The 15,646-nt window shown below is 42.8% G+C and overlaps 1 protein-coding gene across 2 annotated transcripts; it reads left to right on the forward strand.

Moving 5' to 3' along the window:
• Positions 1-212: 212 nt before the first annotated feature.
• On the forward strand, positions 213-9,863 carry abhd5a (abhydrolase domain containing 5a). Of its 2 annotated transcripts, XM_064345379.1 has the most exons (8): positions 213-725; positions 2,400-2,480; positions 5,028-5,113; positions 5,281-5,653; positions 6,575-6,729; positions 6,875-6,986; positions 7,417-7,603; positions 7,864-9,863. In XM_064345379.1, exons 1-8 carry the CDS (start codon positions 592-594, stop codon positions 7,951-7,953), a joined length of 1,218 nt encoding a protein of 405 aa, XP_064201449.1. In that variant the 5' UTR covers positions 213-591; the 3' UTR covers positions 7,954-9,863. The 2 variants fall into 2 exon arrangements, with proteins under 2 accessions (XP_064201449.1, XP_064201450.1); XM_064345380.1 differs by lacking the exon at positions 2,400-2,480.
• Positions 9,864-15,646: the final 5,783 nt, after the last annotated feature.

A 15,646-nucleotide genomic window follows, 5' to 3' on the forward strand; every position in this document is an offset into this window, starting at 1 on the left:
TGATATTAAGATAAGTGAATCTGCACATATTGTATTCCGGTGTTGTGCCTGTAGAACGAGTGACCAAACTAATGTTGCCCAAGTGGGGCAATTAGCTGTTTTCACGACTGATAAAACACCCTGTAATCTCTAAATGATTTAGTTAAGGTTGCATGCACCGAACTGTCAAGTCAGTAAGACACATGCTTATTTCGAAGCTTCCAAACCTGGCTAAATGCAGTGACAGCTTAACTAGTGGAAATGTGACAACATTTTTGAGACAACATTAAAAGTCCAGTCCAGTCTCGCTGTTGTTGGCATGTGTGCTTGCTGGGTTGCGGCCATTTGTTGCCAATATCTGCCTACCGCTTGCCTAGTACATTCATTTTGTGAGCTGCATTGTGTGGACGTATGAATCTGTATCTGACTTCTGTGTGTTTACATGTGGTGAGAAGGAAGTCAATGTTCTTAAGAGTTGGGAGTCTGTGAACATTGTGATTGTTTCTGTTTGAAACCCTGAAAAGTGCCAAACTCTCGGTACTGTATGGGTATGGGGCATGCTCTACCAAGCCCTGACTTGGCGGATGGCATACAAGCCATCCCGATTATTGCATGTTACATGTTTTGATAGTTGACAACTGGCAAAGCTGCGTCACTAACCACGCCCCTAAACATAACACCCGCACGTCATTGTACGTCAGCTACATGAGAAAGATGGCCGAAGCGACGGAGTCAGCTGAGAGGGGGTAAGATACTGTAGCTGTCAATATTTTGAATTGCCATGGATGCTTTTACTTGTTTGTAATGAACTTAACAAATCTGAAAAATATAGGACGAAAAATAATTAGCTGGCTGCTTTGGGCTTAAGTCCAAAACATTGGGTGAAAATCGTTCAGCTTCTGAATAGATCCAGGACGAATTATCGTTCATTGGACTCGCGATTTAGTCTAAAATAACATCAGCGAAATTTCTTACATGGCTTGCTGGCTAACGCTAGCGTGTTAGCTACCTGTTTATTGGTAATTGCTGAAATATTTAGACAGTGCAACAGATATGTGGTTGATTATAAACTTGCTAGCTAGTTGCCGTTAAAGTTATCTGAGTCAAAGTGAAAGTAGTTAGTGGTACATAGCCAGTCTTTTAAAATACGTTACTTGATTTATATGGCTTTAGCTACCTAAATTCTAAGATTATTATGCTATGTTATTGTATAACGTTACAGCAGTAAGTATGTTACTATATCAGAAATAATCACGGAACTAAATAAAGTGGCACAGGACAACAGCTAGCAGAGAACTCAGAGTTGATATAAGTTTAATAACACAGGTGATTTTTTCTGCTGATAAGCCGTGTGGCTTGAATTTGCCCAAGTTTAATGGAGAAAACCCTTGCCCTGTCATAGATAGCGGATGACTGCAGAAAGAGTGTAATAGTGAAGTTTCATGAACCCCCTAGCACTGATACCCTATGAAGACAATCACCAAAATGCTTTAGAGTTTTATGATTGTGCTCACTGTAGCAAAACATTGATGGTTCAATCGTAGCCGTTGATAACCCATGATAGCTTCACCCATTTGTGGTTCATGAAGAAATAACTTGAAACTAGTTTGCAGGATAGCAATTACACGACAGAGGGTTATGTGGACAGCAGGCTGATGATGGTGTGTTGCATATGAATAACTTTCTTAGCAGGCTAACAATGTGTTAGAAAGAGGATCATAATATTTGCTGGCTAATGATTCTAGGAGGGTGGGGGTCCTAACTTCTTCCAGAGTTCCGTACACATCAGGTTATAGCCTACAACTTAAACACTGTGCACTGGCTGTTAGAATACAATGCGTGGTATCAGTGAAATGTTATGCTAACATTAGCTGATTTGAAGATGTCAGCGGTGTGGGACTAGCTCACCTGTACATTGTGAAGCATTTAAACAAATTAAGGTAATTTTTATGCTTAATAAAGTTATCACAGTGCTTTCATTCTCAGACGTAGGAATGCTTCTGTGGCTAAATCAAAATGTTGCACTCTTTGAACACAAATTGAAATTGTGGTGGTTTTAGCATAAGCATATAAACTTGAAAGTTAGTGGACTGATGTACAAGACAATAGAATTGGTTTGAGTATATGTGATATTTTTGTAATTTTTTTGGATATGAAAGTTTGATTTACTTCAGTGAAACATAATGCTTAATGTTGAACACAGGGCGGCACTACATACGTGTACAAATAGGCTGTCCCTGGTTGATGTGACATTACTGTATATTTTCCTCTATGATTCTATGCTAATAATCAAATAACTGCATGTTTAATGCACATTTGAATAGAATTACTTAAGGCTGCATTAACATGAGCTTAAAGCACATTTTATTAATTTATTTTTTTCCAAAAATTTAGCTGCTATTTTTTGCTTTTTGCTTTAGAACTGTTTACCGAACACTGGTGCATCTCGGTTTTCATAGTCTGTTCTACAAATTGCTGCTGTTTCTGGAGTCGACTGCAAGGTAACCGCATGATCACCTTAGTGCGTGTGATGATGTGTCTGTGTGACTAATGCTTGCTCTTGGCTTTCTCATAGTGCTGCTCTGCTTAACCTGTCGGTGGTAATCTTTCTTAGCACAGTGAAAGTGAAAGGGCACCTCCCCCTCGTAGTTTCATTCCAGAATGAAATGAATGAGTGAACTACATGCAGATCTGTATGTAGATCTTAATCCGGTGTGCTGTTTTTTTTTACTTCCAGCGTGACTTAAGCCTGTAAACTGTATAAATTTACATAATAGGCTACATCAGATAAGTGATTCAGAAATTTTTCAAACACCAGTACATACTTTAGCCTAATACAAAATATGATTCCCCCTATTGCTGCCCAGAGCTCCTCTGTCAGGTTAAGGTGTGTTATATCATCCCCCTGTGTACGGATAAGGTGTGCCATCTCTGCCTATGTGAGGTTCAGCTGTGCTCATTTGGCCTCTGCTGTGCTGCTGTGTGGGCTGTGTTGTATGCCAGCAGAAGTCTATGGGTAACTTGAGCAGGGCGGGCGGAGAATGTCAAAGAGTGTCCTCGGAAAGTGTTTCAGGGTTAACACCACCAGGCAGAGACGTAGTCATTTCCCCTCCTGCAGGGGGCAGTCATTAGGCCCTGACACTGTGGGGTGGGGTTATGTCTAGGGGGGCACCTCAGACACGCAGATGCCTCTGCCCCACAGCCATGTGGGCCCCTGTGTGCGGTGTGCGGCCTGCAGCCAGGGTGGGGGGGTAGCAGGAGAGATGTCTCAGAACTGGACAGGGTCCAGCTATCAAAATTTCTCAACATCTTATTTCTCTGCACAAGTGAACACTTCCCCTGGAAGGATCGTGTTCCTTACAGCTCCTCTCCCAGTCTCAGTGGGAGTATCAGATGGCCGGTCCAGCTTACAGCTTTCCTGCCTTCTGTGTGGGGCAAAGCCCATCTCTGAACAGAGAAATGCTTTCCAAGTTCAGCACGTCTGCATAGTACTGTATGCGCTATGGCCTGCCCCTGCTCATTTTATTCAGGACCTGTTTGTTTCTTTCAGCATGTCTTTCTGTGCCTGTCCTCCCAAACATGAACCTTTAACCTTACACTCTTCAAGTGAGATGTCATGCAGTGTGATAAGAACCATGTGTTTGGCCCAGCGGGGTAGGGCAGTGCGTGCTTGGCCTTCATGTTTTCTTGGTGACTCACCGATCAAAGTGTATCTCTGTCTAGTGGCAGTGTAGGGTGGAGATTGATTAATTGGACTCAGGTAGGAATTGGAACACACAAATTGCACACGCAAGGAGTTTCACCAAGTGATTTATCCACAGTCTCCCAAGGACTGATTGATATAATGTTTTAACTGATCCGGTTTGTCCAGGTTGCTGTCTGACAAATAGGATAACATCTTCACCCCACACAAGGGCTGTGTCTGTTTCAAAAACACAACACGTAGACAGTCTTGACCAATCCTTGACTGATCCTATTATGGTCACCTGTTGATATACCAGCGATGACCAAAACATTTTGTTGGTACTTGCTTTTCATTAATGTAGAGTGAAACTAATTGCCAGAATAATATCCATTTTAATTTTTGAGCTATTTCCGTTCTAAAGTTTAAAACTGAAACTTCTTTACTGTTGTGACTTAGTACTGTGGCCAGATGCTTTCCTACGGGCCCTGTTTCTTCAGAACCTCACATACAGCAGACATGTCCAATTCCCAAAGGGTTCTAAAGCATGGACTGTTCATGGCCACTTTGTTACTGTGCCTAACCCTCAGCTCGAAATCATCCTGTTTAATAATAATCCCATTTAATAATTTAATAATGATCCCAATTAGCTGTGATCTCCAGAGAGTGGGTGCCTATCCTGTAAGATCAGCTGTTTCTCCTGGTCTGGCGGGGTCGAGGCCTCATCCTGGGCCATCTCCTCTAATGGCGCCCCTCCGTCTGTCAGCAGAGCGGCGGCCTCCGAGCCATCAGGAGAGAAAATCAATATCAGGCGCCTGGCGCTGTGTACCCGACAGCTTGAGAAACCCGATGAGACCTTCACTTTGGAATAGAACAGGACTGGAGATTATGCTTTGTAAAATAAAAAAAAGAAGAAAAATTGGAGATAGCTTTCCAAGCCTCGAACATCATGCTGCTTTTGCTTTCTGCTTTTAAAAAAACTATGTCTTATGTTTTATTATATTGGAATCTCTTTCTTGTGAAGAAGAGAAATGATATAATCACAGCTGTCTGCTGTATTAATATGCCCATGATTGCGGTCTCTAGCATGAGTGGAAATAGCATTGGAATCCTGGGTAGGCCAATGGGGGAGGGGGTGCCACCGGAAACACAAAGGGGAATGGAAACTATGCCACAAGCACAAGTAGAGCACATCATTGGAGCAAATGTTACTGGGGTGATGTGAGCCTTAGAGCTGTCATGTCACATGACTGTAGCATGTGCATCATGTTTGTGTGTATGCATGCTGTGTTTGTCCACTCCACGTGTGCATGTTCTGATGACTCTCTCTTTGTTTCTCTCTCTCTCTTTCTCTCTCTCTCTGTAGGTCATGGTGGGTGACCAGTTGGCTGCCCTCCTGGTGTCCAACATCCCTTTGCAAGCTGAAGGATGCAGAGGAGAAGATGCTGGAGTGTGGGTGCCCTCTCCCTCTCCTCGTCCTTACTCTCTCTTATCCCTTCTTCCTCTGCCCTCTCTCTTTCTGTCATACTTAAGTAAATTCATTGTAAAAACATTTACTGACAGGAAAATAATTTTCTCAGATTCTGATAAACTTTCCGCCTGCTGTTTTCTCCTCGCAGCCATAGCCGACACCTTCTCTCGGCAGCACGTCTGCATATCGGACGGGAACCAGATCTGGACGCTGATGTTTAAGGGGCAGGCACAGGACAGGACGCCCGTGGTGCTGCTGCACGGGTTCGGGGGGGGCGTGGGGCTGTGGGCGCTGAACCTGGACGCCCTGTCCCAGCAGCGCCCCGTCTACGCCTTCGACCTGCTGGGTTTCGGGCGGAGCAGCCGGCCCCAGTTCAGCGGCGACGCCCGCGAGGCGGAGCTGCAGTTCGTGGACTCCATCGAGCAGTGGAGGGCCAGGGTGGGGCTGGAGGCCATGATCCTGGTCGGCCACAACCTGGGAGGCTTCCTGGCCGCCTCCTATTCGCTCAAGTTCCCCTCCAGGTGGGCGGGGTCAGGGTTGGGACCCCGGAGCCAGTCACAGGGTGCCTCTTTGAATTTCCTGTGTCGTGCAGTTTCAGTAGATTTATTTAAGCTCTGCAGCATTTGTGGGAAAAAATGTATATGTAAGTGTTAACACACACATACACACACACATAAACACACATGGCGTAAATATATATTTAAATAAGGAAAAATCGTGTTAAGGAACAAGTGAATTTTTTTTCAATTAATTAATTTAATTGTTTTTAAAAGACACCAATTGGACTCTGAATAGTTTATTTTCTTTTTATGTATATGTGTTCTGTTGCCAATGACACACAGTAGAGCTTAAGTTTGTGGTGAGCTCGTAATGAGAACAGCTCTGTGATAAAGTGCACAATGCTCAGCTAATGCAAGACATGCCCAGTTCTGAAAGGTCAGGCGGCTGAACAAGTCTGAACAAATTTCAGGCCCTGGAGAATGTTCCAGATGCACTACAGTAATATCAGTGCCCTCAAATGCCGCCGTTTATATCCCTCTATTGCCCTATCAACCCTGCTTGTAATACTATATTCATGTCTCAACTGAAACGGAACTCTGTTCTCGTTCAGCAGTCTGATAAATGTCCTTAATGCAATAATGCAAGAGGAGTTTTCCTATGCCGAATGTCCCAGATGGCCATGTGATTTATAGGATCTGTGGTTTGTGTCTTCTGTCCCCCTCACTGTCAAAGCTGGAGTCATGGACTCCCTTTACGACCACTCAAATCCAGGGCATCAGATGTACGAAGACTGTCACTGTGTTCAGCCAGATTAGCTTTGTCAGTTTTAGAGGGTAAATTATGAATGACTGAGCAGGCCACAGTGTGGGTCAGTGCGTATGTGTGCATGTGTCCTGTCTCTCCAGTGTTCAGTCTTCCTGAGTGTTCTGCTCCCCCTGCAGGGTGAAACACCTGGTTCTGGTGGAGCCGTGGGGGTTTCCCGAGCGTCCGGACACGGCGGATGAGGACCGGCCCATCCCGGTGTGGATCAAAGCCCTGGGGGCCATACTCAGCCCCTTCAACCCACTGGCAGGGCTCAGGCTGGCTGGTCCACTTGGTAAGAGTGACCCCTATTGTCTGGGAGGACTTAGTAGAGAGGTCATGACCAAGGGGTCAGCTATGTGAACTTGTGAAGTCATTCAGTTACCCTTTCTCTGTATGTCTCTCTGCCCCTCTGACCTTGTCTTTCTGTCAACCCAAAGGCCCTATGCTGGTCCAAACACTCAGGCCAGACTTCAAGAAGAAATTTTCCTCCATGTTTAATGACAACACCGTCACAGAGTACATCTACCACCTGAATGTACAGATGCCCAGGTACATCTCACTCTCTTTGTCTAGGTCTCTATGAGCATAGGCAACTAAAAGATGCTGTTCACAATGAATTCCTATCAGGTGTTATCATCTCGCTGTTGTTTTTAAGCATAACATGCCTAGCTTGGCTTTGCTATCATTCATATACAGCATGACTAAATATTCAATTTTTCAATACCCAAGCTGTGTTTTTTGCTATTCCTCATTCCAATGTATTACAATTAGCCTATCTGCTAATACATCCCTGAAATTGGATGATTTCTATTTACAAATACCCCATCGCCACCCTTAAAGTAAGTATGTGATTGCATTCTTACATATGTATCAGCACATCTCTAAATAAAAGTATGCTGTATTTAATATGACAGTAACGCTGAAGGCATGTATTTTATGCAGGTCAGTTACAGCTTTCCCATCTTTGTTTCCTTTGCAGTGGAGAAACTGCCTTTAAAAACATGACTATTCCGTACGGCTGGGCGAAGCGGCCCATGCTGCAGAGGGTGGCTCTGATCCAGGAGGACATCCCCATCACCGTGGTGTACGGCTCGCGCTCCAGCATCAACGGCAACTCAGGCACCGCCATTAAAGAGCTGAGGCCCAACTCCCACGTGGAGATAATAGTGAGCTTTTACTATGCCACTTCCGCAGTCAGTCTTAAATGAACATACCGACAGATCCCAGTAAAAGGGGAACCATTGGACAAGCTTTTCCCAGTCTGTCCCATGTCTTTTCCTTTGTGCTGCATAAACAATGAGAAGCATGATAATTTTCTTCGGATGTTCAGCAGTCCCAACAGCTTCTCTAATCACCAATCTCTCTCTCTTTCTCCCTCCCTCCCTCCCTCCCTGTCTGTCTGTCTGTCTGTCTGACCCCCACCCAGGCAATCCGTGGGGCTGGGCACTATGTGTATGCTGACCAGCCAGAGGACTTTAACCAGCAAATCCTACGGATCTGTGACGCAGTCGAGTGACACCTGCCACCCCCTCCCGACTCACCATAGACGTCACACACAGGACTGTTAGGCTCTCCTCTCTGCCCCAAGTCTGCCCCCCAGGGGTTCAAGGGGCCGGTGCCTTTTCTGCAGTAACTAAACCAGCATCGTTCCCTCTCCCTCGTTCCACCACATCGTCACTGTTGCAGGTCGGGGGTCTAACTGGGATGTATTACTTCAGATCGGAAAAGGAAGCAATCGTGTATTTTGATCATTCATTTTCCTTTCAAAATGTGTGTTGTGATATCCTAACTCCTTCAGACGTACATCTGGATCAGTGCAGGTGTGAGCGAACCACGTCTGTGAGCCTGTTCTTACACTTTGTGTGTTCACAAAATACTTTTCTTTATTTTATTCCATTAACATGTGTCGTTTTCTTTTAAAAAGAAATATATAGAGGCTATATATGATATTTCTGCCCTCACACCATATTAAGAACAGAGAGTTGAGAATTTTAGAAATATATATATTTTTAATATTCTTATTTGTTTTAAAGGCAATCTTTTTAGGGATCATTGCAAGAAAAGGCTGTCATCCCATTTTGATGACTATGGTTGGATTGATAGTCCATTGAAACATACAGTATGGACTTATATTTTAAACTTATTTTGTTCCATTTTATTTCAAAGCTTGCACATTCTGTATATTATTGAGTATCTCTTGTGCTGAAATGTTAACATCAGGATTGATTTAATTTGTTTAGGAATAATATATCTTCCATCTTTGTGTCCTGCCACATATGTATGGCTTTTTGATAGCCTGTTCACACATTGGCACAGGGATGCAGATTTGTTTGTATTGGTCTGCTGCATGATAACAGATGGTAAGAGTTCTGACTGAAGTGCAGCAGCAGGTAATGTCTTGTTTTACAGTAGCATTGGGGGTGATCCCTGTTTGGCCCAAGAATCGCAGTTTTGCATATGTGAATATGGAGTCTCCCATGGAAAGAAATGTTTATTTTATCAGGTGCCTTACCTTAGTGCAGGCAAGAAACCAGTGATAATTTTATTGATGAACATATACAGAATAATCTATGCTATTCCTGGAAGCACATAGATAAAATCGCTACAATGTTGACAGTTATTTTTTATTTAATGTGAATCAGAAACCAGTCAGAACAGTGGGTGCTGATATCGGTTTCACTGGTTATGGTTTTGAAAGACAGTGTTTTTAAATGATTGTTCTCCATTCATTTCAGTTTTAGTAAGCCATGTACAACTTTTTTATTCATATTTTAATATCAAGGACCATCCTTTTAAATTGAAGTCGCCCAGATTACGTACTTAATCCGTTGAAGGGAGAATAAAAAAATGGTATTATATTTTGGGGAAATTTGTCATTTGTCTGCCATGTCAGTGGTTTAGGCTTTAACTGAAGACAGGGAGTCCTTTGCAGACGTTGCAGATTATTTAGATATTCCTTTCATTTTTATTCTTTTTGTTGAAGTCTACCTCATGCTAGTCCGGTGTCGCTGTTTCACTTTTGAAAAGCAGAGGCGGGTGAATGTGGTGAGGTGGACTCAAACCTCGCTGAAGCCCACGGTGACAGACACACATTCCCCGTGTGCTGGCAGAGTCTCTGCCCTGGACAGGAAAAACAGGGCCGCTTTCATTGTGTGTGTGTGTGTGTGTGTGTGTTTAATGTTCATCGCTGCCTTACTGAATCCCGGGCCCAGCTGGGCCCAGCGCTCGGTCCCGTTGCCTCGGTGCCCAGGTGAACTGGTATTCCTTTCATTTTCAGAACTCCCAGACACAGGGCTGCTTTTGAGATGTCCTGTGTCCCACTGTCCTGCAGTTCTGTCAGCACATACTGCTACTGTTCACCTGTTCCAGTGTGTATGAGTGCATAGTACTTGACCTGTAAATAAATTCCATATTTCATATTTAGAATTTGTCATGTTTTTATTGTAAATACATCATTTAATTGTTGTGCGTATGTGTGTTTGTGAGACCGAGAGAGAGAGAAAGTGAGAGAGAGACTCTTGCATGCATGAGTGTGTTCCTCCACTAACTCCACTGTCACTCATAAAACGTCAGTGGTGAAACATTGCTGGTGGTTAAAGATGTGCATCAGTCTTTGTTGTCTAATGTTTCAACAAATCTTATCACAAGTTTTTCTAGGTTCTTCTTCTGTCTGAGTAGTCACACTGACCTAGTGCATTATGGGAAAATAATAGGGAAACATAAGCTGGTCCATGCAACAGTCCCAAAGATAATGACCTGAGCTGATCCTGTTAGCTGGTATCCTGAACAGAGAAGATAGCGTGTGAGAAAAGTCAGCTCCTCCAGGGGTCAAAGTTAAGGTGGCACAAGGGTCATGAGTGTTTGGAAATCTGAAGTGATTCCTCCCATCATATGGAGCAAAGTTGAGCGATTTGCCAATCCTCTTACTAAGTGTTCTGGCTATTGCTCAATTTCTTGCAGCTGTTGTTCTGAGTGGGGCTGAAGAGACAAAGTGTGACTATGAAGGAGCTGGCCAATCAGAACAAAGGTCATTATCCATATTATTGACTCTTGTATTCCCATCGTGGGTCTCCTGTTACCTTTTTGATGCTTCTTTGTTTTGCCTCAGCAAGTTGGCCAGTTCTTTCATAGTAAGTCCTGGTCACTGTGGGTGAAGACGAATTCTTGATCTCTATGTGATCAAAATACATTTTTTTTAAAATATTCAGGGAGCATAACTCCTCGTGAGATGTATACAAGGAATTAATTGAATAAATTCACTCTGGATTCTTTGTGTACAGTGGTGGTGAACTTAAGCAAGCCATTTTCTGTAATTCAGTGATACTTCTGTTATATCTTATGAGATATCTTCCAAAATAGGTGTGAGGTATCTCTGTCTTCAAACGCTTACAAGCTCACCACTGCTTGGTCCCGATAACCTCACCTTTATGGCTCAGATTACTGTTAGGTGTAGTATCAACCATCATCCACTAGAGGGCACACACAGAATATTGGTTGTTTTTTTCTTCCCTGAGTTAACTAAGGTCACAGTTACATGTAATGATATTCATTTAACCTTCTAATGGACTCCTGTTGGCAGTGGAGAACCTCAGGCATACACACAGTAGTGGGGATAGAGACGCTATGGGAAGTACTGTTTGAGTGGTAGTAAAGTATTGAAATGGATCTGCGTTAAAACCTCTGGAGTTCTTGCCTCTTCCTCTTCAGCAGTCTGAAACATCACTCCACTCCACAGCTTTTAATTGATCACTGCATTACAGCACCATAAAGGCACTGAGAGCACTAATCTACTGCTTGCCAGCAGCAGTGATCTATGGTGTGATGCCCCTATTGGCAGGGGAAAGTTATTTTGATACATCAAGACTAAGTGCATGATCAATAATTGTGGGCTTCTTCACCCCACTTTACCTTTAACCATCCTTAATTTTTCTATTGTGCCTTAATCACCATAACCCTAATGTACACCCACACACAGCAATGACTGCACAGCCCTGAGACCACACCACTCAAGCTAAAAGCCCTACGTGGAGGCTGCTTAGAATTTAAAGGTTAGAATATGGAGTTCCGGCAATGGAGTACATGTTCATTGCAGTTTGAATTCTGAGCTTGTGGGTGTGCAGCTTGTGTGCATACAAACACATCACCTGCTGGCAGGCTCACTGACGCTTGTTCTGAACTGCCTGAAAACAAAGAGGCCGAGCACATGACTGACTCGGTTCTGCTCACTATCTCAGAATCGGGAGTCTCCTCAGACCTTTGGACAGGCAGAGTTCTGTGGGGTTGCTAGGATACCAGTCTGGCTCATGCATTAGATCTAATTTAAAAAATGTGCAGCCACCTCTCCCTCTGCAGATCACTGCTACACAGGGTTCTGGCAGGGAGGCAGAGTGACCCAAGTGAGTGCAGTGAGATGCAGGAGATTTAAAGGAGAACACAGTGAGATACAGGAGATTCAAAGGAGAACACAGTGAGACACAGGAGAGTACAACAGGACAGAACAAACTTGGGAGAGTATAGAGAACCCGGAAAACACAGAAGACTCAGAAGAGCCAAGAGTAATTGAACAGAACAGCCAGACACACAAAAGCACAGGGAGGCATTGTAGCACAATATTGTACTGCCACATTACTGCAACGAGGCTTGTGATTACAACAGATTTATACCTCGCTCTACAGTTAGGGACTGCGTCACCCACCATAAGTGTTCAAAGCTCAATATGCATTTGCTTTTCATTTTGTACTGTTGTAATGACAGGATAAGTACACAGTATATTCATTACGGTGAATCTTCCTGATCACTTTACCGCACTACAGATATAATGCCACTTTTCGCTGTGCTGTGTTAAGGTTAGTATAAGTACTTTATTACATTTATAGAATTATTTGATTTTACCACTAGCTTTACGCAGATACCACAACAGTATAACATTTTGACCATTCAGAATTCCTTTTCTGAAAAGAAACTCAATGTTTTCGACTGCATTTCTGATCTGAGAATCTGAATTCTGTCTCAAAGACTGGAGAGAAGACCACATTGTAATAACTCCCCTATCACCCCAGGATATCTGACCAGGAGCCCAAAGATTACGTTTTTTTTTTTTGTAATCCAATGAGGTCACATGCTCTGACATCCAATAACAGTAAGTCATCTGCTTCTGAAATTGCAGTGATGAGACAGAGATCAGCTGTTTGTTCTGGTGGTTGAATACATGGCAACGATGTAATCCTGCCAGGCAGATAGTATGATCCTGGTGTCCTCTGGGAAATGTGGTCCTCATTTGGTCACAAGGTTATGACTATTCCATGGAATGAGCTCAGAGGTATGCTGACACATCTCTCTTGCTGTCACACAGTGAGTCAACACTTCACTTTAGAAACACTGTAAAAGTACAGTACATCCTTTTACAACACCAGAATACAAAAATCTGGGTATAACCAGGTCTGGGACGTATTCTGTGAGGTCATGGCTCATGGGCTGTCCAGGGAACAATAAAACACACATACACAAGTCTCCTGTTCAGGGACACTTCTCTCTGTCCCCCTCACTCTCATTCTGATTCCCAGCATAGTCCTCTAAAGATGCCAGGCTGATTAATCGATCATTACATGACCCATGGGCTTCAGTTCTCCAGCTCAGACTTAATGCCAACCACTCTACACCCAGACTGCTTGTGCTGGTGGGTGGTTATGGTGTGGTGGGATCAAAAATGACAATATTTATAACCCAAAAATGAGTTTGGCACTCTATGCAATAACATGCATGTAGGAAGGCATCATGTCACATGTACTAAGGGGATCAATCCAAGGGCGATCGAGCAGCTGTTTTTAGCCCAGCATTAACACACAGTACTACTTTTCAAGGTTTTGATTGAAGACCATGATTAGTTAATTAGTTGAATCAGGTGTTGTAGTGCTGGGCAAAAACAAAAACCTTCACCCACAAAAAAATGAAGCACAATATGCCAAGGACAAACAAGGAAGGAACACACGGCGTCTTTATAGAGTATATAAAACTTTTAACAAACATTAATCTTGTTCATGTCAAAACCTTTTCCCCATTCACCAAGTAGCACCTTCCATAGCCCAAGAGGAAGTGGGAGATTAATGGTGTCTGAGGTTGAAAATGACAAACTTCTGAAGGTACAAGTAGCACAGCAAATGGACCCAGGCCCATCCCAGTTTTTACCTTTGAATGGAGGGGGGGGGGGTGGGAGGCATAGTGAGGCTCTGTGCATCCACCTATGGCATAATTAAAAAGATGGTATCTGTGTATCTGTTAATTAGTGAATCTGCTGTTCCAGACTGCTCTAAACAGGGGGCGAGAGTGATGTGTGTTGGGGATATCTCTATGGAGGAGGCTGGCCCACTGCTGTCAAAGATACTCAGCAGGGTCCGTATGCTTTTTCTTCATATTCTCCTGACTGCTCAATCTCTATTGCAGGTATACACTGTACACTGAACGGAGGGAATCCATCTTGATTAGCATCACAACTCTCACTTGGTTTCTGTAAAGATAATCACATAAAATGTGTTAGAAAATATAATAGAGGTAAAATGTACATAAATGTAAAATGTTGTTCATGTCATGGTTTCCATGGATGGTTCCCTTATCAATGGAAATTTCCAGGGTAATAGAATTTATAGTACAAACACAAATAGCAAATAGACAGGAGGGTGTAACATATAATGCACAACCTGGGACAAAAGTGTATTTCAATTAGAACATGCTGAAGCCAGATGAACCAAACAAAAGAGAACCCACATTTAGTTTAAAAAAAATAGCAGTATATAAAATACAGGTACTAAACTTGTTTAAACAAATATTGCCAAAAAGGAAATGAGCATCTTAAGATGGCTGTTTCTGTAAAGCAATGTAATAATGTCTCCACAAATGTTCCTTACCATCTTTGGCATGAATTTTTAAATCTCAACATTGCTTCCTTTCCTGAATACTCATAATTTATGACAGTCCTATCAAACATGTAATTTGATAATACCTTCCCGTCTTCCCTCATCAACATACTCTGAAAAACGAACTAACTCATCTGATGAGTAATTTTCTTTTTAAAATCAGATTAAACAAAACATGACAGATTGGAAAATATCAATTGCAAGGGTTATTATTTGTAACATTCTGTGTGTGACAGATGTGTCTCACAATTGTTTATACAACTCCTTGCACCTTTCTCATAGACTCAATATATATATATATAATATATATATATATATGTCCTCCTGAGCCCCAACCGAACAAATTTGATATAAAATTTCTTTTGACATGATACAAGTCTCTTGGATAACAAATGCATGTTGCAGTGAAAATACTTTCAAATAAATATATATATATATATACTGACTGTCGCATGCTGCGTAGGTTTCAGCACAGTAGAATATATGGTTCTTGAAATTAAGACCAGAGACTCTTGGCCCCTACAGGAGACAAAAACAAATTGTCAGGTCTCAGGAAGCTAATGAATATTAGTTTTAACTTAGAAACCTGCAGCATTCTTGGTGTTTCTCTGAATTTTGCCTCCTGCTGGACTGGAGGTACTGACAGGTGGGAAAGATTATAGTTAAAGATGAATTATGCCCCCTGTAGCTCTTGTAGTCTACCCTGATTTTGACAGTTGATTTCACAGCTTTGTGCTGATGATCAGATGAGCCTATTTCCCTCTCCATAAATGCATTACAATGTGTTCCTGCCAGCCCTGCACTAAGAGGCCTAATGCTTCCCTGCAGTTGCATTAACCCCGGATGTAAGACTGATTTGGAGCACAGAGCCAGTCCCACCCTGTCGCTATATATGGCTGAGATTCCCATTTCCAAACCACAGCCTCTAACTTAAATGCAACTGAAGTGCTTTTGGGAGCACCTCCTGGAAGAGGGTGGGGCTGGCATGGGTGAGTCTGTGTGTGTAGGGTTTTCTGTTCTCAGGCTCCTAAGAACCTGTCCAGTCCTAATGCAGAGATATGTGTTTCGCTGGCCGTGTTCAATTACAAAATGCAGAGGAGAAAAATAGAGAACAGAAAGATGATTATATGAAATTGAGAATAAGAGGAAGAACAGATGGGAATGATGAAAGAATAAACACAAACGAATAAGACTGTGCAGCTGTACACGGGGAGAGTTAGGCATGTTGCATTATGGGTAAAAGGCTCTCTGTTGTTCACGGCTAATGACATCAGGAGAAAATCTGATTTATGGAAATGT

Source organism: Anguilla rostrata, chromosome 1 (genome assembly GCF_018555375.3).
Source record: "Anguilla rostrata isolate EN2019 chromosome 1, ASM1855537v3, whole genome shotgun sequence".
In the NCBI taxonomy this organism is placed as follows: domain Eukaryota; kingdom Metazoa; phylum Chordata; class Actinopteri; order Anguilliformes; family Anguillidae; genus Anguilla; species Anguilla rostrata.